A 19,725-nucleotide genomic window follows, 5' to 3' on the forward strand; every position below is an offset into this window, starting at 1 on the left:
CGAGTGCGCCCTGCAACGGCTTATTGTACCGCAATCACATCTCGAGTCGGAAGGCTAGATCCTGCCACCTCTACATCCTCTCCCTCAATCTGCCTTTGATACTCGCGACTTCGCAAGGAAATTTTGGCACTCGCTTCTCCTCACAGAAGGCCCTCGAAAGTCCATGATTGGACATTCGCCTCGGTCCTTGTCGCGCGAACAGCCGGCTCGATGGACATCATGAATCGTTGGACGGCGAAGAAGGCACATAGCAGCAGGATGAGGAGGTCGACCCTGCTTGGCGGTGCCCTTTTCTTGGGCTTCGCATCAGCTCATCGACTTGGCAAGCCTGGACCTGGCACATCTGGCCTTGGGCTCAATAGCAAAGTGTTTCCTGAAGATCCCTTCTCCTCGCCTGCGTACAATATCATCTTTGACCCGCTCGATCCTGTCAGAAATGCCACGCTGGTAGGACTACTTCAAGACCAAGCAGACGGTCTTGCGGACGGAACGCAGAGCATAGAGCTGCTGGGAGGAGCGGACGGCCTGCATGCTTGTTTCAGCGCTGCATCTCCAGAGATAGATGCGCGCAAGAGGGCACAATCGAATATAGATCTCTCTTCCCTCTCAGCAACAGACCTCGAATTAGCTCGATCGCGCGCTCTATCCAAAGGCCTATCGTTGCTTGCGCCTCTGCGCAAGACTTGTCTCTACCACACGCTCGACTGGTTCACATACGAGTTCTGCTACGGAGCTCAAGTGAGACAGTTTCACGCGCTGCCCGGAAGCTCTCTACCTGGACGCACACCCGTGCCGGACCCAGGACAGGATAGCTACGTACTGGGCAGATCGCCTTCTTCGTCTTACTATGCAAATCGCTTGGATGGTAGCGCGGTTGCGCAACAGGATGATGCGGCGAGCAGCAACGCTCAAGACGAGGCTAAGAGGGAAGAAGTAGGCGAGTTGATGGAGGTGGTCTCGCTCGCAGCTGCACCTGGCCCCTCGGCTGCCAGACAAGGCGCAACGAATGCCAATGATGCCAACGAGAAATCGCAGCATGAAGCGTCCAGCTCGCTCAAAAGAGGCGAGAGGTATGTCTCGCAACTTTGGGGAGGCGGCACGCTTTGTGATCTGAACAACGAGAGGAGGAGCGTGGAAGTTCAGGTGAGTCACCTTTGCGCCTGCGCAACCCAACGTCGCCTTTCAAGTACTTGCGTCGAGGCGGCGATGCTCCATCCGTCGTCATCACAACGTCGGAACACTGATTCTCGTCACTTTTTACACCCTTCTAGTTCTACTGTTCCCGCAGACCGGGCGATCGCATCTCGCTGGTAAAGGAGACGACTACGTGCAATTAGTGAGTTCGGAAAGCTTGTGCCCCAAACTGTGGTTTCTGTGCTGCTGCGACAGTAATATAGAGCTCAACATCTTCTCTCTCATCGCAGCGTCATCGTCATCGAAACACCACTGCTTTGCACGGAGCCCGCCTTCGCTCTTCAGGATGATCCAGTGCAAGATATCAAATGCAGACCGGTCGTGTCTGATGATTGGGTGGCACCGGCCAAGCCCGTCACGCAAGCACCAGAAAGGGGCATAGACGCGTCGCAGACTCGAGATCATCAAGATCAAGCTCGACCCACCACTGCTGCAGCGTCTAGGCCCAAGTCGGTGGGCGACGTGAAGGGTAGTCAGGACATCGATGAAGAGCTAGTGTATGTTCCAACGAACCCCAGGGGTCCTGACGATGCAGAGGGCGCGCAGAGGGAGAGGCCTGATGAGCAAGACGCGACTACTGCACGGACGGAGGAAGATGATGACGTTTCAGGATTTCACACCAGAGGGGACGGTTTTTCGTTGGGAGGCATAGCGGATGGGTTTTTGCCGGGCGAACATCTACAGCAAGAACATACGGACGAATTGTTTGAGCTTGATCTGGATGATGACGGAAGTCTGGTACTTTATCCGGTCAATGAGAGGGGAGAAGCTGGAGATCCAATCGTCCAATTGACGAGAGACGCGGTGAATCCGGTGGGCGGAGCGGATCGAATGCCGGGTGCTGGTGTGGACGGAGGAGCAGGAATTGCACCTGGCGAGTGGCTCGACGAGGGCGATCTGCCAGCCATCCAGGAAAGGCTGCAGGATCATCTGGACAGAGCTGCTGTGAGGGCTGAAGAGGAGGATGCAAGGCTGGGCCAAGCAAGACCTCCGGAGGATAGGCGAAGAATCTTGCAAGATGCACTTAGAGAAGCTTTGGGAGCTCAGGGCGTCTTCCAAGAGGTCAGACAAAGAAGAGCACGAGCGGCAGCTGATGCTGCTAATGCAGATGTTGCTGCGAGGAATCCCGCGCACGCCCAAGGGCAGGCAGAGCAGCAGGCAGGACAAGACGCTGCCGGACAACGCAACAATTTGGAGCGAGTACTTCAAGCTCAAAGAGAGAGGATTGCCCAGGTCTTTGCGGAGTTGAACGGTGATGCGAGAGCCAGGGGTCGGGCGGGTGCGCCAGGACAAGGCTCGACGGATCGACGAGCGCCGGACGAGCCAGCGAGAGGAGCTCAAGGCGGCACAGGAACACACGACCGTCAGAACGCTCCGCCAGCGCCAGCGCCAGCACATGCAGACGCAAACGCACAGGCGCCAGAGCCAGCGCCCGCTCAAGGGCAAGCCCAAGCGCGCGCAAGAGGCCAGGGATCTCTGCGCGGTCAATTGTCCGACCAGGCCATCGCTGCGGCTATCGCTGCCGCCAAACCTGGCCCGCCTGGAGGTATGCAGAGGAATGCGGAAAGCCTGGCAGAGAGAGCGGCTAGACATTATGAGAGGAAAGAGAAGGAGAAGGAGGCGCAAGAGAGAAGAGCTAGGGAGAGGGTGGAGCTGTGAGCGTGAGAGGAGAGTGTGATGGAATTGATGCTTGACGATGGGTCTGAATAGACGATAGTCTGGCTCGTGATGACACAGGTCTGCTGTTGGATTGGTCTGGCGCGCGCAGCTTGACGTGGGATACCTACGCTTGACACCGGACGTCATCCCAGCGTCGTCGTTGTGCCACGGTCATCTGGCTGTTTTGGAACATGAGGCGCAATGGCACAAATAGATTGAATTGCGTGTGCGGATAGAGTTGAAGTCGTGCGAAGCTGAGTATCAAAAATTTGAGACGAAGTACATGGTAGCGCCTATAAGTGCCTGAAACGCTGGGGAGAGAAAGCGCGCCATTGGGAAAGTCAAGTCAAAGCTCGCTCTTGCTTCCGCTGCTATGTCCTCCGTTCACCCTCGTCACACCTGAAGAAGTATTGTCCAGGCTGAACTCGCGCAGATCATCGATGGAGACGGTCTTGAGCGCTGTTTGGTGCGTTGCTGGGATGATGACTCTATGCAAGTAGCACAGAAATGGGGGCATTCAGCGGAACGTTTAGGCGCGCGTGGAGATTGTTGCGTTGGCAGATTGTATGCCCTTTTGAGAACCCTTTGGGCATCAGACAAGTGGGCGCTACTCACTTTGGAACACTTTCTCTCCCGACTTGTCCATCCCTAAAAGCCTTGACGCTCTCGAACCACCTACTAGCACAGAGACACCACCTACAGCCATCCTTCAGGATAGGTCGAAGATCATTGCCTCTGCTAGCCGAGAATTTCAAGAAGTCATCCGTGACTTGAGCGGCCAAGACGTGAGAACCTGCGTCGGCGGGTGAGGTGTTGCAGTAACCGTCTCTGTAAAAGCCGGTCAGGGGTTGGGTGGAGCAGGGCTGCAAGGGTTGTCCTAGCACGTTGATGGAGGGCTCCATGTTGAAAGCTGAACCTTGCGAGATTGCGCGAGAGGTCAGGGGCGAGGGTGAGGGGACTTGCTTGCGCTTAAGCAAACGTCCTAGATGTTGAACGAGGCACCGAATGTTGGGCAAAAATAAATTGCCAGGGCGTGCGAAGGGTGGAGCGCCGCGACGTGCTGGGTAGCTCGAGTGTTGAAGCGACAGCGCAAATGGGAAGTTTGGACTGGTGGATGGGAATCAGTAAACTTACGTTTCCGATTCACGATTCGTGATTACTCGAACTGCTTGACGCTTTACTCTGGACTCATGACTGCGGTGAATCTGAATGTACTCATACACAAGCTGACGAGATATGGCTGAGACCCTCTCAGCGCTCCGACCATACATAGCCCGTGAGCGAGCGAGTCAAGAGTGGAGGCATGCAATGCATACAACGCACCTCGCACGCCATCCAGTCTGGTCACGTGTATATCACGTGATCCAGCTTGCCTGAATCTGTAGAAGGTTCTCGATGTTGAGCTCGTCTATCTGCCGGCACCGCGCGGCGGGGCGCATGGGACGGCGTGACAGATTCCAGAAGGTGCTACAAGCTCCTCCACTTTGCTCGTGACTTCCAGAGCCACCAATGCAGTCACCTGCTGTGGAACTTGCATGCGCCCGCCAGTCGCGAGTCGTGAGTGTTGGACTCCGTCCCGCGACGGCCTCGCCTATATTTACCCCCCACCACCCTTGGCCATCCAAGGATGCCCGCACCGTCACCATCAGCGCACCAGACCGTACCATATCAGATCCACGCACAGCAGCCTACAGCAACGGTCCCATCCACACGCTCGCAAACACACCCCACAAAGCCACTCGCATGGAGTTCACAGATCGAGCTCAAGCAGCCGTCGGTGCTGCACTGCAGCTGGCCAAGGACTTTGCTCACCCCCAAGTACGGCCTGAGCATCTGGCGCTAGCATTTCTGAACGACGATGCTCGCGGCACATCCGCTGGCGCTCTAAACACCTTTGAGCCATCGCGTCCCTCCACGCCATCCAGCAACAAGCCCAACGCATCCGAGTCCCTCTTCCGAAGCGTATTGGGCAAAGCAGGCGTAGACGCTTCCAGATTCGAATTCAGCCTTCGAAATGCGCTCAAAAAGATTGCCAGCCAGAATCCAGCGCCGGATGAGGTGGGCTTGGCTGGGAGTACGAGCAGAATCTTAAAGGAAGCGGATCATCTCAAGACGCAGCAACACGACTCTTTCATCGCCGCGGATCACATCTTGCTGGCGCTGCTCACTGATAGCAGCACCGTCAAGCTTCTCAAAGAGGCTGGTCTTGCAAACGAAAATCTCCTCAAGACTGCCATCACTCAAAGCAGAGGACAGCGCAGGGTGGACTCTCGCGCCGCTGATGATGGCTTGGCAGATGCGGTCAGCAAGTACTGCGTGGATCTCACCGCTCTTGCGTCCGAGGGCAAGCTGGACCCAGTGATCGGTCGAGATGAAGCGATCCGAAGAGTCATTCGAATTCTTTCGCAAAGAAGAAAGGCTAATGCCGTGCTCGTAGGACCTCCAGGAACGGGAAAGACGGCTATTTGCGAAGGATTGGCTCAAAGAGTCATCGATAACGATGTGCCTCCTCAATTGCAGACCAAGGTTCTCTCTCTCGATCTTGCTGCACTTGTCGCCGGCGCATCTTACAAGGGTCAATTTGAGGAGCGTTGGAAAGCGCTTCTTACGGAACTCGAAAAGATGGCCGACAACGGCAAGGCTCCGATCCTCTTCATCGACGAGGTGCACCTGCTCGTAGCTGGAGGAGGCAACGGATCCACGGACGGCGGCAATCTGCTCAAACCCAGCCTTGCTCGTGGCAAGCTGCGCGTCGTAGCAGCCACGACGCCCTCCGAGTACCGCACAACAATCGAAAAGGACGGAGCTTTGGATCGTCGTTTCCAGATGGTCAATGTGGACGAGCCGAACGAGGAGGAGACCATCGCCATCATGAGAGGGCTTCGAGAACGCTACGAGAATCATCACGGACTTCGCATCCTCGACTCGGCGCTCGTAGCGGCTGCCAAGCTGGCCAGACGATATTTGAGCGGTCGCAAATGTCCCGACTCTGCCATCGACTTGCTGGACGAAGCTTGCGCGGAAGTGAGGGTCAGCAGAGAAACGCTGCCGCCCGAGATCGACTCGTTGCAGAGAGAGGTGGTGAGACTGGAAGTCGCTATACATGCGTTGGAGCGCGAAAAGGACGACGCGAGCAAAGAGGCGCTGGAGCATACTCGCAAGCAATTGGCCGTCATCAAGGAGACGCTGGCGCCCAAGATGGCGGCGTACGAGGCGGAAAAGGAGCAAGCTGAAAGACTGTCCAACGCTCGTAGACGCTTGGAAGAGCTTCGACAAAAGGCGGAAAAGGCTCAGAGGATGATGGATGTCGCTACCGCTTCCGATCTGACGTATGGTGCCATACCCGATTTGGAGGCCAGGATCGCGGAGTTGGAAGCGGAAGAGAAAAGGAAGGCGGAAAGAGGAGAGTCGGACAAGGGAACTGTTGGACCTGAACAGATTGCCGCTACGGTAGCGCGCTGGACGGGCATTCCCGTCGCTTCCATGCTCGAGTCTGAGCGCGACAAGGTTCTGCAGTTGCCCAAGCTGCTGAAGAAGGAGGTGATTGGTCAGCCGGAAGCTACGAATGCGATCGCCAAGGCTATCCAGCTGCAAAGAGCAGGACTGGCAAACCCCAACTCTCCGCCCAGCTTCTTGTTCTGCGGACCCTCTGGAGCGGGCAAGACGCTGTGCGCCAAGACGTTGGCCAAGATCCTCTTTGGAACGTCGGATGCGCTCATCAGGATCGATGCGTCCGAGTACAGCGAGCGACACTCCATCAGCCGACTTTTGGGCGCTCCACCGGGATACGTGGGCTACGAGCAAGGAGGTGCGCTAGAAGCTGTGCGAAGAAAACCTTATAGCGTCATTTTGGTGGACGAGTTGGAAAAGGCGGCAAGGGAATTCCACATGACCTTCTTGCAGGCGCTGGATGATGGACGCTTGACGGATGGACAAGGAAGGGTGATCGATCTGAGGAACTCCATCATCATCTTCACCTCCAACCTCGGCTCGGCCTTCATTTCCGACAATGAAACGACGCTGGACAATGGCAAGATTGCACCGGCTACGAGACAACTGGTCGAGGGCGCCATTGCCGCTGCTCTGCCTCCGGAGCTCAGAAACAGGTTCAGCGCTACTGTTCTCTTCAGACCCTTGTCGCGCAAAGACGTGCGAAACATTATCGATTTGCGCATCGAGGAGGTTCACGCTCGCATTCGATCCAACGGCAAGCAGATAAGATTGGTCCTTTCGGAGGAAGCAAAGGATGTGCTTGCGAAGCTGGGATACAATCCACAAATGGGAGCTCGACCCCTGACGAGGGTCATCACGAACGAAATTCTCAGTCCTCTGAGCGTCCTGATGCTTAGAGGAGCCGTGCTGGACAAGGAAGAGGTCAGAGTGGATGCCGATGTGGCAAAGGATAGGCTCGTTGTGAGAGCTAATCACGAGGCCAACGAGATGGAGGTGGACGATGAGGAGGATGGAGAGAGCTATCTTATGGCAGAGGAGGTCGACTAGGCCCGGCCCGGCCCGCCTCTCCTGCAGAGAACGAAAACGAACAAATCAACAAGAGAAAGTGCAAATTTACTCTTGCCGCGAAAATGGGGGGACGAGCTGAGGATCGTCGCCCCCGGCGCCATTTCCCCGTAAAAAAAAAAAAAAAGTCAATATCGCTTCACGGCCTCATAGTCACCTCGAGCCATGCATCAACCACGTCCGCATCCCTTTTTGCCCCAAAACCAAACCACCATCCCGTCACTCTTTCCGTCACTCTTCTGTAGTTCCAACTTCAAAAACACAAACGTCACCCTTGCCCTGTCCGAAAACATAGATGAATGAAGATGAAAAAGTGAACAAAACCATCCTTCCTTTGTGTTGCTAGCGTCCCTTTTTGCTTCCGTCATTCCGCCCAACAAATGGATACCCTCCGTCTGGCGCTCGCGACACTTGAAGCTATCTATCCATGATGCCGCTTCGTCATGAGCAGTAGTATTGAATTCACGCATGACCTTCGAATGCGGGTTTGTCGACACAATCGGGCGATCTGATGGGGCTCCGCTCGCAGCATGAAGTGTTCGCAATGCGCGAAAGTTGCGAAAAAAAAAAAACAAAAGCAGCCTCTTGTTTCTGGTCAAGGACAGGCTCAAATTGGAGTGCTTGTCTCGGCCTACATTTGCCACATCAGGAACGGGGGGATGACCAAGCGAAGAAAGATAGAGAGAGAGAAAGATAGAGAAAGAGAGAGAGAGAGAGAGAGAGCCGAGACTTTCCTGTTCGCTCATTCTTTGATTTCTGAAGCATCTATTTTGTTCTTTCTTTTTTCTCTTTTCCCCTCCCTTCCTCCCCCCAACGTCAACTCGGCAGCTCAATGTATAAAGACGTCCAAGCGGGTGAGCTGCGCAAAGACGGACTGTTCGATGCGCACTGCAGGGGCAAGAGAGCAGCGAAAGAGACGATTCGCGATTCGAAACGCAAAATGATGAGCTTGAGTTTAAACGGATCAAAAGAAAGCAAGGGCTTTACTCACGTCTGAGACTACCAGCATACACCATGAGCGCTCTAGCTTTCGCCCTGAGCTCCTTGATCCTAGGTAGATTCGCATTGCTTCTCTCTCCCGCCACCGCCGCCGCCGCAGCAGCAGCAGCGGTACCGCCAGTACCAGGCGCGAGAGCCGAGCTCTTGATCAGACCTTCGTGCAGCTTGTACAGCGTCTCCATGACGAGCAAGAGGATGTTCGAGACGTTTTTGGAAATGTGAGGCGATATTTCTCTGAACTTTTCCGCTTGACGAGTAATGGACACTGCGTCCGTCTTGCTGAGCGGAATCAAATCCAGCGATTCCACCGTCTGATGATGATCATCGAGTCAATGCCCGAGATTTGGTAAGTCTTTGGCAGCTCACATCGTCGCCACACGCACGGCAACAAGCGACTCACGTTGAGCGACTTTTCGAGCTCTCCAGCATGGAAGAGATTGACCGCATCTTTGAGCGCCAGCAGAACCTTGATCGTCTCCCTCTTGGCCGGATTGATGCTTCTGAGAATATGTTCTTGTCTTTCGTAATTTGCCACGATAGCCTTGGCAAGCTGAGCTGTATCCATCGCATCGGCCAGTCCTGGATCAGCTGCAGCCATAGTCTTTCTTCCTGCTCCAACTTCCAGTGTCTGAGATGAAGCGGGCAAAGGAGAAACCTCGAAAAGCGTCACGCCAAGATCTCGATTGAGCACCTCGATCACCGTGTTGTACTCCTCCGCGAGATTGTAGAGCAGAATGGCATCTCGGACTCTGTGTTCTCTGTCCGATTGGGAAGCTGCTTCACACACGATATCTTGCAAGAATTGACGAGAGTCCGAAAGCCCGATGAGTGAGAGGTTGCGCTCAATGAGACCGGGCTACAGTAAGTACGACGCGTAGCGCAGATCCGAATTGCAAGCGGTCAGCTCGTCGTCGAGCTAAATATCGTCTCGTTGACCTCGCCATCGCAGGGCGACTCACCGCTTTCGTCCCATCATTCCTGATCTCGCCTAGCAGATCAAAGTACTGTCTACTCTCGAGAACAAGACCCCTGATGAGTTCGTGGCACCTCTTGACCTGTTGAGGACCAGCAGGCTTAGGCGCATCCTCGTTGAGGCATACCAAAGCGATGTACTCGAAAGCTGAACGAGCGTCGGATCTAGCAAACGACCGCACGTAGCGTTCGACGAGCTTTGCAAAGTCCAGATGAGCCTTTCGATTCGGCTCTGTCCCTTGTATAGTCACTGTATGGAGAAGAGACAGGAGGGGTCAAACACGTCAGCAACGTAGAGCCTTGTAGTAGAAGGCGAAAAGGCTCACGCACATAGATCAGTGGCGGAGGTGTGGGCCTGGCTTGGCACGCGCAGCAAGCCGTAGTACGAAAGCGCAGCCGCAAATTGCACAGCATCCACTTGATGCTGAGGACGGCTGTACAAGAAAGCCACCGCCTGTAGCCGCGTACTTATGAGCATCAGCCACTTCTGTGTCCAATTCGCGACGTGATCTCGCACCATGCACGCACCTGCTCGAATTGCCCGCTCAGGAGCAGAATCTGGAAGTAGTGCAGCGGTCTAGCACCCTTCGGATCGAAATGCTTCTCACCAAAGCCGAGCAGCTTGTTGCCTAGCTGGACCAATCCGTAGCCATCTCCATTCTCCTCGTCTTGCGTGGCAAAGGGAGAGCTGGAATCCAAATCCCTGATCAAGCTCAGCTGCACCCAAAGCCAATTCTCTGTGCTGCGTGTCAACACTACAGGAAAACGTTTGTGGATATCTATACGGCCCAACAGGCGATATAGACCTTGCTTGTACCCATCAGAAGAGCCCGACGAAAGTACTCCTCCGCGGAAAGTCGCGTTGTAGGAGGAAACGATCCTGTCCCGCAAAGACTTTGGAAGGCTGAAGTGTCCGCCCAAGGAAGGTGAGCAGGACGCAGGCAAACAGTGAGCGCCAAGCTACTCACAGACGTTCAGGACTGTCCATCCAAGCTTTGAAATAGGCGACCAGGCTAGTGCCACCTGCTGAACCACCGGTCCTTTGAATTGCCTCGTCATTTTCCGTGATGATATCAAGCGCAGCATGCTCGTTCCCAGTGCGCAGCAGGTGGAAGATGATTGCCCAAAGCGGCAGCAGGCCTTGGGCCGTGTTGACGAGCTAGACGAGGGTTACAAGACACGGAGCAAAAACAGTACGTCACAGCGTCAGTTCGCGGCCCAGGTGATTCGGCTGAAGCGTGCACGAAATAGAACAATGGAAATTTTATTTCTCACCTCGAGGTCAGGATCCCAGCGTCCTTCGCGATCTTGGTGAATCACTCGGATGAATGCCGTCACTCGGTTGCGCACCGATGGGACGCCTCCGAGCTGAGCCTTGACGGGATTGAGCGCAATGACTTCGTCGATGTGTTGATCGAATCTGCATGAAGAGTTGCAACTTGAATGATCAGCTGGCTTCATTGCGCACGCGACGTGGCAAGCTAGATGAAGCTGCACAAGAGCTGACTCACTGATGCTGCAAAAAGCGACGCGCCCCGGTAGCAATCTTACGCCTGAGTTCTTGCCCACCGCTTTCGTTCCACTGCTTCTCGTCTGTGTAGGCCAGAGCATACTGTCTAGCCCGAATGGCAGGTCCATCAAAAGCATCACTGCCCCCTGTGGGCTCTTCACCAACAACGAGCGACAGAGCCTTCCAGGTGTCCGACAGCGCAGAAGCGGTCTGGGAAGCTGAAGATGACAAGTCACCCGCGATGGATGATTGAGGCAGGCTCACTGCTGAGCCCAACAAAGCGACCACAGGAACGGGTCTGCTTTGAGATCGAGCATGATTGATCAGCCGAATCTTCTCGTCGTACTTCATCATTCTTCCGTGCAGACGTGTCGAGGAGCCAGCGTTGGAGGTGAGGGAGCGCGTCGCGCCTGCCTGTCCTGCTCTAGAACCCGTCGCCAGCTCATCCGATGCGAATGCGCTCAGCCCGGAAGAGTATCCTCCCATCTCTTCAAGTGCCCTCGCTCTTTGTCTGCTCCAATCCCTGGCCAGTCCGCGACTCATAGCCACCGCAAAGTCTTTCTGCGTCTCTCTTCTTCCTTCTTCGATGGAGCTCAGCAAGAGTTGTTCGTGCGAGTGCTTGAGGTAGGCATCGATATCTGTGTCGTAGATTGGAGACAGAGGCTCGAATGCTCTGGAAGTGTTGATACGGGCGATGGAGGCTCCCAAAGAAGCAGCATCTATCCCAGCACTAGCCAAGAAATAAGCCGCCTTGTCGTTGGAAGCCACACCGTCTCCTCCATAGCCTCCTGCTCCCACACTGGCTCGCGCACCAGAGGACGGTCCTACCGATTGGTGCCTCAGCAGTCTGCGCGTCTGCGACTCGATCTGATCGAGACCTAGTTGGATATGTGGCAGGTCATTGCGATTGCCGAGATGGGCAGTGAGGGAGTGCGATTGATTCAATAGTTGCGAAAGTGTCGATTGAGATTCCTCGCCTGCCACGCGGCCTACGTCCACGTCCATCCTTGCGCTGAGCTGCTCTTGCTCGAGCAAAGGTTCGAGATGATGGGTCGGAGAAGAGAGGAAGATCGCACGACAAAGCGATGCGCAGGCAAACTTGCGCAAAGATGGAGATGTTGGTGAAGGGAACCGTCGACTGGCTTGAAGCGCGATCTGCCTCTAAAGACCGCGTTTTGGGGGTGCGCGTCTTTGCATCACGTGATCTGCCGCAAGCTCCGCGATCAGGCCATGCGCTCCAACTCAAACTCGCCCATGTTTCTTCTTGACGTTGCTTGGGCAGACTGTTGTGACTCTTGACTTGTTGGTTCGCTCAACATCACCACACGCTCTCCCCCTCGTTCGCTGCGAATGCGAAAGCAAAAGGTCAATCAGCTCAAGTCATGTCGACTGCGGCCACGTCAAGCACGCTAGTCTCGGCACCTGGAAAGGTCCTCTTGGCAGGCGGATACCTGGTTCTAGATCCGGCCTACGTGGGCGTCGTCGTAGCGACCGATGCGAGATTCTACTCCCTGGTCAGATGCACAGCATTGGATGGAGGGGATGGTGCTCCTTCGAGATCAGAGGTAGGGATTCAAATCGTCTCGCCTCAATTCTTGCAGGCGGAATGGGAGTTCTTAGTCAAGAAGCGCGAGGCGGGATGGACTTTTGCGCAAAGCAGGTGAGTCGCGACAGCGCATCACTACAGCACACGTACAACTTGATTCGAGCGATTATGCGTGCATGCTGCGCATTTTTGCGTCCTGACGACACCGATCGCCGTCCCTGATATGTTGCGCTCAGAGAGTCGCACGCCTCTGCAAGTGCGGGCCCCAACCCATTCCTCTCCCTCTCCCTGTTGTACGTCTTGCGGCTGGCCCTGCAGGTACTCGGGCAAGATGCAGTGGAGAGAGCGCTGGGCAGTGGGCTGCAAATACACGTGCTAGGTGATAATGACTTTTATTCTCAACGAATCGAAGTGAGTTCAGCAGTGCTGCTACTCGTGCCTACACCGGCCAGCTGGCACTACAGCGAAGGGTACGTCGACTAAAGCGTGCCCATTCGCTTCGCAGGGGCAATCGAGAGCTCCGACATCTGCCGAGCTGCGCGCTCTTCCACCGTTCAACAAGCAGTCTTGTATAGTCAAAGATGTGCACAAGACTGGTCTGGGTTCATCAGCCGCCATGACCACTTCGCTCGTGGGAAGCTTGATGCTGCACTTGGGACTCGTCGGATCGGGCCCCGCTCCATCGCACACATCCTCGTTCGATGCTTTGAAAGGACCACGGGAGGAAAGGAGATTGAATCCCACAGATCTAGGCTTGGTGCACAATACGGCTCAATTGGTCCACTGCGCGGCGCAGGGAAAAGTCGGAAGCGGATTCGACGTCAGCTCGGCCGTCTGGGGGAGCCATCTGTACAGACGGTTTGACCCGATTGCCATCAATCATTTGATGGACGGGACCAAAGTTGGGGCTGAAGGGGAGGGAGAAGTTGTGAGCCCCGCGCATGGCACTACTGATGCAAGAGTCTCATTTTGACGCCCTCTTCTTCTGACCGCGTGCAGCCTCTGCGAAGCGAAGCCGATCTTGGTAAAGCTCTATCACCATCGAACAAGATCTGGCAGCCTTCCCCGTTGCACTCGGACGCAAGCACAAGCGAACGCGGGACAAATCCGACAGCAGTAGAAGGTCTGCACTTTTCTTCGACCGCATCTCAGCAAACACATCGTCCAGCTCCATTATCCCTTCCTCCTCACATCTCTCTCATCCTAGCAGACATCAATGCCGGCTCTTCGACGCCAAGCCTAGTTTCCAAAGTCAACGCCTGGAAAAAGGCGAAACCTGATTGGGCCAAGCAGCTGTTCAGCATTTTGGCAGCTAGCAATGCTAACCTTGCCGATGGACTTTTGGCTTTGGGATTGGAGTACGGTAGGGATGCCAAGGCTTACAATGAAGCTATCAAGCTGGCTGCGAGCCAGAGGAGCAAAGATGTGAGTCTTTTGGCGCACTTTGTTGAGCCCATGTTGCGGCATGTGCGGAGACTCAGTCTGACTTACAAGACCCCCACCCAACCTCTCGGTACAAGTGGGACGCAACGCTTCGTTCTCTGCCTGCATCGAACGTGGCGCACACCCCTCCCTCGCCGTCATCGCAATCGAGCATTCTGACGCTCTTGATAGAAGTTCGAAATGCTCTCAGATCCATCAGAGCGGGCATGAGGGAGCTGGGCCAGCGAGCCGGCGCGCCTATAGAGCCGGACGAGATGGGAAGAGTCCTCAGAGCTTCAACGGATGGAGCTGATGGAGTTTTGGGAGGCGGAGTACCTGGTGGTGAGTAGCAATGTCTCCCAACGGATGTGCAGCTAGATGCATGAAAGTGTGGGCTGCGAGGAGCAAGAAGGATAGCTGAAAGGTGATGAAAGAGGTGCTCTTGGGCCAAGATGCATTGATAGGCATAAAAAGGGGTCAGGCATCTTGTCACTCTGCTCACACTTTGCATCAACCCACCTCGTAGCGGGAGGCTTCGATGCGCTCTACCTGCTCTACCTCGACCCTTCTCCAGAGACGTCGTCAAACAGACATGCCATAGAAGACTTGTGGTCAGGATGGAAGACGGATGGACTTTGTGTCGGACCCTTGTTGTGTGGAGCGGTTGATGCTGGGGTTGAACAATGGGGAGCCTTGAGGAAAGCTTTGCCCGAGAGCAATTTGGCAGGCGAGTCTGAAGAGCAAGCTTTATCGGTCAGCGGTGCTGCTCAGAGCGTGGATCGTGCGCGAGAATCGCAGCCGGGAGCAGGGTTTCGAGTAGAGAGGTTGGAGAATGTGAAAGGATTGCATCGCGCCATCCAGAGGATTTGATGCGCGGTGCGCTTTAGAACAATGTGATACTGGCACAGGCCGCACTTGCACCTTGCGTACCTCGCACCTTTTGAAAGCGCCAGTGGTTTGGCATAGCACCATTCCCACGTGCGGGTTCGCATGTGACATTAAGCAGTGAATGAAGTGCGGGGGGTGGCAGCCAAGTAGCCTCAAGAGGGGAGAAAGAGGAGCGTACAAAAGATTGCTTCGGGCCAAGATGGAGCTAGGGCTAGAAAGGGGAAATGAGAAGAGGAAATTTCGGTGTCACGAGCTGACGTCCATATCCTGACTCTGGCTCGTCTGAGCTGCTGCAGCACCACCCCTAAACAGTTCCTGTCCCACCTCCAGCTCGTCCCTCTCCGAGCTCTCTTCGGCCGCATACATCTCATCATCGTCCAAAGCCTCCTGTACCGCCCTCAGATCGTCCGCGTCCAACGACTCTCCGTCTCCAGCGTGCAAGGGATGTCGAGCTTGGCGAGACGTGGAAGCATCTTGATTTTCCGACGAAGAACTTGCTGCGGCGGCGCCCGATTCGTCCAGGTCCGCATCCGCATCCGCATCCGCATCGGCATATCCAATCGCTTCTTCCTCCAACTCGTCCTGCTCCTGCTCCTCCTGCTCCTCCTCGTTTACACTCTCATCCTCATCCACATGCATCTCATCCTCCTCCTCCTCCTCCTCTACCCCCATGCTCGTTCTAGACTGCCAAGCCGCACCTCTCAACGCGCTGGTAGCACCCTCTCCCATACTCTTGATCTCCCGCAGCGATCTCGGGTCCAGATCGATAGCCGCACAAAGATGGTGCGCGACCAATTCCTGCATCTTTTCTGGAAGAGCGGTTCGAAGGACCTTCTTGCCCTGAGCATCGGACCACGCGCTCCATCCACGCTTTTTTCTCTCCAGCTGCGTCTTCTTGCGAGAGGCGGAAGCGGTTGAAAATTCTCCTCCGCCCAGCTTCATGTACGATCGAGCCAGCTCTAGATGCACCGAGGGCTCGTCGGGCGCAAGTTGGCAAGTCAACAGCAATTGCTCGTGCGCTTTCTGTTGAGCGTTGGCAGAAAAGCGAGAGCATGCGTCGTCAGCGTGTGGGAACAGGAAACTTGGCATACTCCGATGCGCTGAAGACCACCTACCTCCGTGTCACCAAAGAACGCGTGCAGCTGGGCAAGACGCAGGCGAGTGCTCGGGAGCTTGGGATCCAGACTGATAGCTCGTTCGTAAGCCGTGCGTGCTTCTACAGGATTACTGAGCGCCTCCTGGCACTGTAACAAGCACCAGAAGAAATCGCGCGTCAGAGGCGCGCTGAACAAACCAAGAGCAGGACATGGTTCGCGTGTGTGCCCTTACTCACCCGGCCATACACGTCCCACAAGACCGCATTGCCAGTATTGAGTCTCAAGGCCATTCCCCAGTGATACTCTGCGAGGTCAAAGGACTCATTGGCCATATAAACCTCTGCCAACCCCGCCCAAGCGTTCCAAAACCTCTGATCCGCTCTGATCGCCGCTCTATAAAGCGCGATAGCTCGTTCGAGCAGATTCAAACTTTTCGCTTCGTGTGCCGCCAGCGTATAAGCGTAAGGATGAGCAGGCGAAGCGAGCGCCGCTCGTCTGAAACACCTCAAAGCGATCGAATGCTCTCCTTGCATCGAGTAAGCATTTCCTGCTGCGATCTGAGCGATAGGGTGCGAAGAGTCCAGCAGCATCAAGTGACAGACGAGCGCAGAGAGCGCTACTTCCCTCTTGAGATAGAACAAGACTGTGGAGAAAATGTCCATGTGCTGCACCATCGAGGGATCCTTGGCTCTCGCGTAGGCAAAGTGTCGTTCAGAAGTAGCATAGTCCGCCGTTTGGTATGCGGCAATGCCCAAGAGGCATCTCGTAGCAGGCGCATCGCGCACAGAAGCAGGCAATGAGCCCCTCCTATGATCCCCTCGATCTTTCCAGCCTTCGCTGAAGCCAAGAGACCTCGCTTTGGAGCCAGAAGAAGTCTCGCCAAACATCTCCTCCGAAGGTCGCAAGACCCAGCTGGCTTTGCGGCCCACGTTTCGACTCAAGGCGCCATAAGCTTCCGCCATCGTCCGCACCACATCCAACACCGCTCCATCCACAGCAGACCAAATGCAAGCCAAGCGAGCAGCCTCTTCGCAAGACGCTCGCAAGACCTCCCTCAGCGCACGATCGATCGCGGCCGACTCTTCACCAAGCGCAGTATTGCGCTCCTTGTGTTGACCGCTACTGTTCGATCGACCTGCAGTCAGGCCTGCCTTGCGATGTCCGGGCCCCGCTTCGCTTTCCGAGGAAGTCGCAGAGGAAGGTGCACCGGCTCTCATGGCACGTCGCGGGGCTTGTGTACCAGTCGGTGCGGCAGTCCTGCCAGCAATGCTATTTGTCTTTGCCGCCCCTTGTGGAGCAGGTGTAGTCTGAGATGCGGACGAAGGGGTGTTTCTGGTGGCAGCGCTCCTCCCACCCTGCGAATTGACCGCGCGCGATCTGGTCTGTGCTGCTCCAGAAGTAGGAGCCAGAGCAGATCTGGTCACTCGCTGACTTTGAGATCCTCCAATGACAATATGAGAAGAAGCCGGTTTCTCATCTGCCGCGTTTGCCGAAGAGGTCAGAATGCTGCTTCCACTCATACTGCTAGCCGGTCGAGTGGGCGGTTCGTTTTGGCGGCCAACGGACAATCCTTGCCTCACACCTGGACGAGTCGTGGCGGCCGCGCCGCTGCGCGTAGTGCTTTGCGATCTGGTTGCGTTTGCGCTAGAAGGGGCAGCAACTGTTCCGGCTGCTCTCACTCGCTTGACCCCAGCGGTTACTGCGCTGCCAGCAGTCTGAGAAGGGTGCCGTGAGCCAGGACGGACCTGAGGAGCAGAGGTGTGACTGCCAGCTCGCGTAGGAGCCGCAGCAGCAGCTTCAACCACATTGCTTTCTTTCGCTACAGCCGCATTAGCTTTGCTCATGCTGCCCGCCCTCCCTACCTGCTCTGCATTGGCACTTCGGCCTCCGACCCAGGAGAGGCATCCTTCCGCAGTGGCTTCTAGTCCAGCGGCGCTCAGCCGCTCGAGGAAGACGGCCGCGAAGAAGACCGCTGGGGAGTGGTGGGCCAGTGCGCCTGGAAAAGCGTACTCGGCCGAAGGGTCGGAGGCTGGTTGAAGCGTACAGAGGTGGTGCACGAAAAAGAAGATGAGTCTACACTCTCGGATCTGCCGTTCACAGCATGCCACCAGCGTCTCTACCACCACTCACCAAGTCCGCACCTTCCTATCCAAGCGCGCCAATTCCAAGGATCGACGCCGGCTGCCGCATATCCAATTTCCGCATCCTGGCTCTTGCCACTTTTGCAAGCCAGAGCGGCCAACTCAGCCTCATCGTGGGCCTGCGCTCTCACCTTTTCTCGCGTCAAGCCTGGGACGACACGATGCGGTTCGAGCACGCCCTTTGACAAGTCGACTGACGAACTAGTTGGGGAATTCGCACCGGCACGCGGGTGCACTTTGCCGCTCGAGAAGGTCGAGGATTTGTCTGTGCGCGAGGCCGTCCATCTCAGCGCCGTCTCCGCCTCTTCGAACTTGCTCAACCTGCTACAAGCCTTCGCGTACAGCCGAGCGCATTCCGCGTCCTCGAATATCGTGCTGGGTCCATCTGTGAGCAGATGCAGGGTGGCATGTGCTGACAAAACGTCTCCAAGCGGGGGCGAAGTCAGTGGGAAAGGGGTCGATCCTGCAAGGTAGCACATGGCAAGTGTTCGACGAGCACGAATACTTTTAGGATCGAGCGCGAGCGCAAGAAAGGAGTAGAAGGAGGCGCTGGTCCTGTCTGGAGGTGACAGGTCGAGATGAGACTGGCTAAGCTGATTGAGGCGTGTCACCTGCAGTGATAATAGGTCGGTGCTCGTTGATGAGGATGATGAAGCGAATTCCACTGCGGCTGGACTTGGATAGCTGGGCACCAGTCCATTGGCTATCAATATTGCTTGCACCCTCTCCGCTGCTTTCAAGCAGCCGTCTTCCTGGCTGGCTCTGGGATCAAGTGAAGCTTGAGTTGCACTCAAACCCGACGTGCTGCTCGTGCTTCGCACTGTCCCAGCTACGCCCGCCCATCTCCCGTCCCTTGCGAGCGTAACGATTTCACTGATGCTTTTGGGTGCTGCATCGTCAGCGTCAAGCCGTGACTGGCTTTGCAGGGATGCCCCACGCGCACCCGCGCTCCCAGCTTGAGATTGGCTTTGTTGTGGTTGACTTTCGGCCTGAGTTTGGCTTAGCGCATCAATCTCGGCGTGCATCTGTCGGGTACGAGGGTCCAGCTGCCTTCGATGATATCCGCTAGATCCTGATCGGAGTTGTGGCGCCATGCTAGAGGTGGCTCTTGTATTCAATGATGCACCAGGCATTGCTGAACGTGCGGGTTGGATTTGTCGACGGGAGGAGGATGATGCTCCCGTATCGGTGGAAGGCGCTACCATGGTGGTTGCTGTGATGGTCGATCGCTTCTGAAGGGCACGCGTCAACTTGCACAAGCCAAAGATGATCAAGATTCTGGCAAATAGCGGCGGCAGCGGCAAGAGAGCAACTGAAAGCACCTGCAAGCTCGCACGTGAAGCACACCCGCGTGCGTGGACGTTGATGAACTTCTTGTTGGGAGCTGCTGATCACCAGCCTCGCGCCAGATGAACGCCAGCAGCTATTGAGCTCCCAAATTGTACAGCAGTGAGCCACTTGAAAACTGGGAAATATTCTCCTCGCCGCGAAAGAGTCAGCATCTATGGTTCGCTGTAGGGGTCTTGCATGCAGATAAGGGAGGGGCAGTGATGGACTGATCTGCACAATAGGGCGTCGCGAGACCGAGATGTAAAGTGGTCTCGGTGTGTTTGAGTCGGACTGGACTGGACGCAACTCTGTGCGCTTCGCGAGGGACGCAAAGTGAGACGGTCAAGAGTCAGTGCTCCGATGAATAGTCTCCTGGCTCGCGTCGAGAGCGTTGAGGATGGCCGCGAGCAGATTGGACAGCAGAGAGGGTTGGCACGCAAGATGGGGGTG

At 55.8% G+C, this 19,725-nt stretch overlaps 7 protein-coding genes across 7 annotated transcripts; 3 read left to right on the forward strand and 4 right to left on the reverse strand.

The window, feature by feature from the left end:
• The first annotated feature begins 38 nt into the window (after window positions 1-38).
• On the forward strand, window positions 39-1,605 carry IE81DRAFT_59860 (hypothetical protein). The gene is made up of 2 exons (XM_025517467.1): window positions 39-1,143; window positions 1,272-1,605. Exons 1-2 carry the CDS (start codon window positions 211-213, stop codon window positions 1,335-1,337), a joined length of 999 nt encoding a protein of 332 aa, XP_025370974.1. The 5' UTR covers window positions 39-210; the 3' UTR covers window positions 1,338-1,605.
• Window positions 1,606-3,232, reverse strand: IE81DRAFT_59861 (hypothetical protein). Its single transcript, XM_025517468.1, has one exon. It carries the CDS (start codon window positions 2,998-3,000, stop codon window positions 1,873-1,875), a length of 1,128 nt encoding a protein of 375 aa, XP_025370975.1. The 5' UTR covers window positions 3,001-3,232; the 3' UTR covers window positions 1,606-1,872.
• Window positions 3,218-4,010, reverse strand: IE81DRAFT_321988 (hypothetical protein). The gene has a single exon (XM_025513497.1). The coding sequence runs from the start codon at window positions 3,753-3,755 to the stop codon at window positions 3,465-3,467; it is 291 nt and encodes a 96-aa protein (XP_025370976.1). The 5' UTR covers window positions 3,756-4,010; the 3' UTR covers window positions 3,218-3,464.
• Window positions 4,011-4,488: 478 nt separating this feature from the next.
• Window positions 4,489-7,634, forward strand: IE81DRAFT_336898 (P-loop containing nucleoside triphosphate hydrolase protein). The gene has a single exon (XM_025515489.1). It carries the CDS (start codon window positions 4,597-4,599, stop codon window positions 7,351-7,353), a length of 2,757 nt encoding a protein of 918 aa, XP_025370977.1. The 5' UTR covers window positions 4,489-4,596; the 3' UTR covers window positions 7,354-7,634.
• A 314-nt stretch (window positions 7,635-7,948) lies between these two features.
• Window positions 7,949-11,973, reverse strand: IE81DRAFT_365456 (NIC-domain-containing protein). The gene is made up of 9 exons (XM_025516932.1): window positions 10,854-11,973; window positions 10,618-10,762; window positions 10,311-10,501; window positions 9,871-10,246; window positions 9,673-9,796; window positions 9,330-9,592; window positions 8,771-9,226; window positions 8,363-8,681; window positions 7,949-8,259 (listed from the first exon to the last, which is right to left on the reverse strand). The coding sequence occupies exons 1-9, from the start codon at window positions 11,855-11,857 to the stop codon at window positions 8,201-8,203; spliced, it is 2,937 nt and encodes a 978-aa protein (XP_025370978.1). The 5' UTR covers window positions 11,858-11,973; the 3' UTR covers window positions 7,949-8,200.
• Window positions 11,974-12,162: 189 nt separating this feature from the next.
• Window positions 12,163-14,773, forward strand: IE81DRAFT_321989 (ribosomal protein S5 domain 2-like protein). Its single transcript, XM_025513498.1, has 6 exons — window positions 12,163-12,512; window positions 12,635-12,809; window positions 12,904-13,326; window positions 13,398-13,823; window positions 13,919-14,162; window positions 14,347-14,773. The coding sequence occupies exons 1-6, from the start codon at window positions 12,235-12,237 to the stop codon at window positions 14,688-14,690; spliced, it is 1,890 nt and encodes a 629-aa protein (XP_025370979.1). The 5' UTR covers window positions 12,163-12,234; the 3' UTR covers window positions 14,691-14,773.
• A 181-nt stretch (window positions 14,774-14,954) lies between these two features.
• IE81DRAFT_346213 (hypothetical protein) lies at window positions 14,955-19,151 on the reverse strand (the record flags this gene model as incomplete). The annotated part of the gene is made up of 4 exons (XM_025516013.1): window positions 14,955-15,731; window positions 15,824-15,952; window positions 16,042-17,834; window positions 17,936-19,151. 4 exons carry the CDS (start codon window positions 19,149-19,151, stop codon window positions 14,955-14,957), a joined length of 3,915 nt encoding a protein of 1,304 aa, XP_025370980.1.
• Window positions 19,152-19,725: the final 574 nt, after the last annotated feature.

The sequence above is a fragment of the Ceraceosorus guamensis genome (assembly GCF_003144195.1).
Source record: "Ceraceosorus guamensis strain MCA 4658 unplaced genomic scaffold IE81scaffold_16, whole genome shotgun sequence".
Lineage (NCBI taxonomy): Eukaryota > Fungi > Basidiomycota > Exobasidiomycetes > Ceraceosorales > Ceraceosoraceae > Ceraceosorus > Ceraceosorus guamensis.

Coding starts and splice junctions, on each gene's coding strand:
- IE81DRAFT_336898 (XM_025515489.1), top strand. CDS start 4,597: ATGGAGTTCACAGATCGAGCTCAAGCAGCCGTCGGTGCTGCACTGCAG.
- IE81DRAFT_59860 (XM_025517467.1), top strand. CDS start 211: ATGGACATCATGAATCGTTGGACGGCGAAGAAGGCACATAGCAGCAGG. Junction 1,144..1,271: donor GGAGGAGCGTGGAAGTTCAG/GTGAGTCACCTT, acceptor ACACCCTTCTAG/TTCTACTGTTCCCGCAGACC.
- IE81DRAFT_321989 (XM_025513498.1), top strand. CDS start 12,235: ATGTCGACTGCGGCCACGTCAAGCACGCTAGTCTCGGCACCTGGAAAG. Junction 13,327..13,397: donor CTGAAGGGGAGGGAGAAGTT/GTGAGCCCCGCG, acceptor GACCGCGTGCAG/CCTCTGCGAAGCGAAGCCGA. Junction 13,824..13,918: donor CGAGCCAGAGGAGCAAAGAT/GTGAGTCTTTTG, acceptor TCTCGGTACAAG/TGGGACGCAACGCTTCGTTC.
- IE81DRAFT_59861 (XM_025517468.1), bottom strand. CDS start 3,000: ATGACGTCCGGTGTCAAGCGTAGGTATCCCACGTCAAGCTGCGCGCGC.
- IE81DRAFT_365456 (XM_025516932.1), bottom strand. CDS start 11,857: ATGGACGTGGACGTAGGCCGCGTGGCAGGCGAGGAATCTCAATCGACA. Junction 10,247..10,310: donor ATGGACAGTCCTGAACGTCT/GTGAGTAGCTTG, acceptor CGGACACTTCAG/CCTTCCAAAGTCTTTGCGGG. Junction 9,227..9,329: donor GGAATGATGGGACGAAAGCG/GTGAGTCGCCCT, acceptor TACTTACTGTAG/CCCGGTCTCATTGAGCGCAA.
- IE81DRAFT_321988 (XM_025513497.1), bottom strand. CDS start 3,755: ATGGAGCCCTCCATCAACGTGCTAGGACAACCCTTGCAGCCCTGCTCC.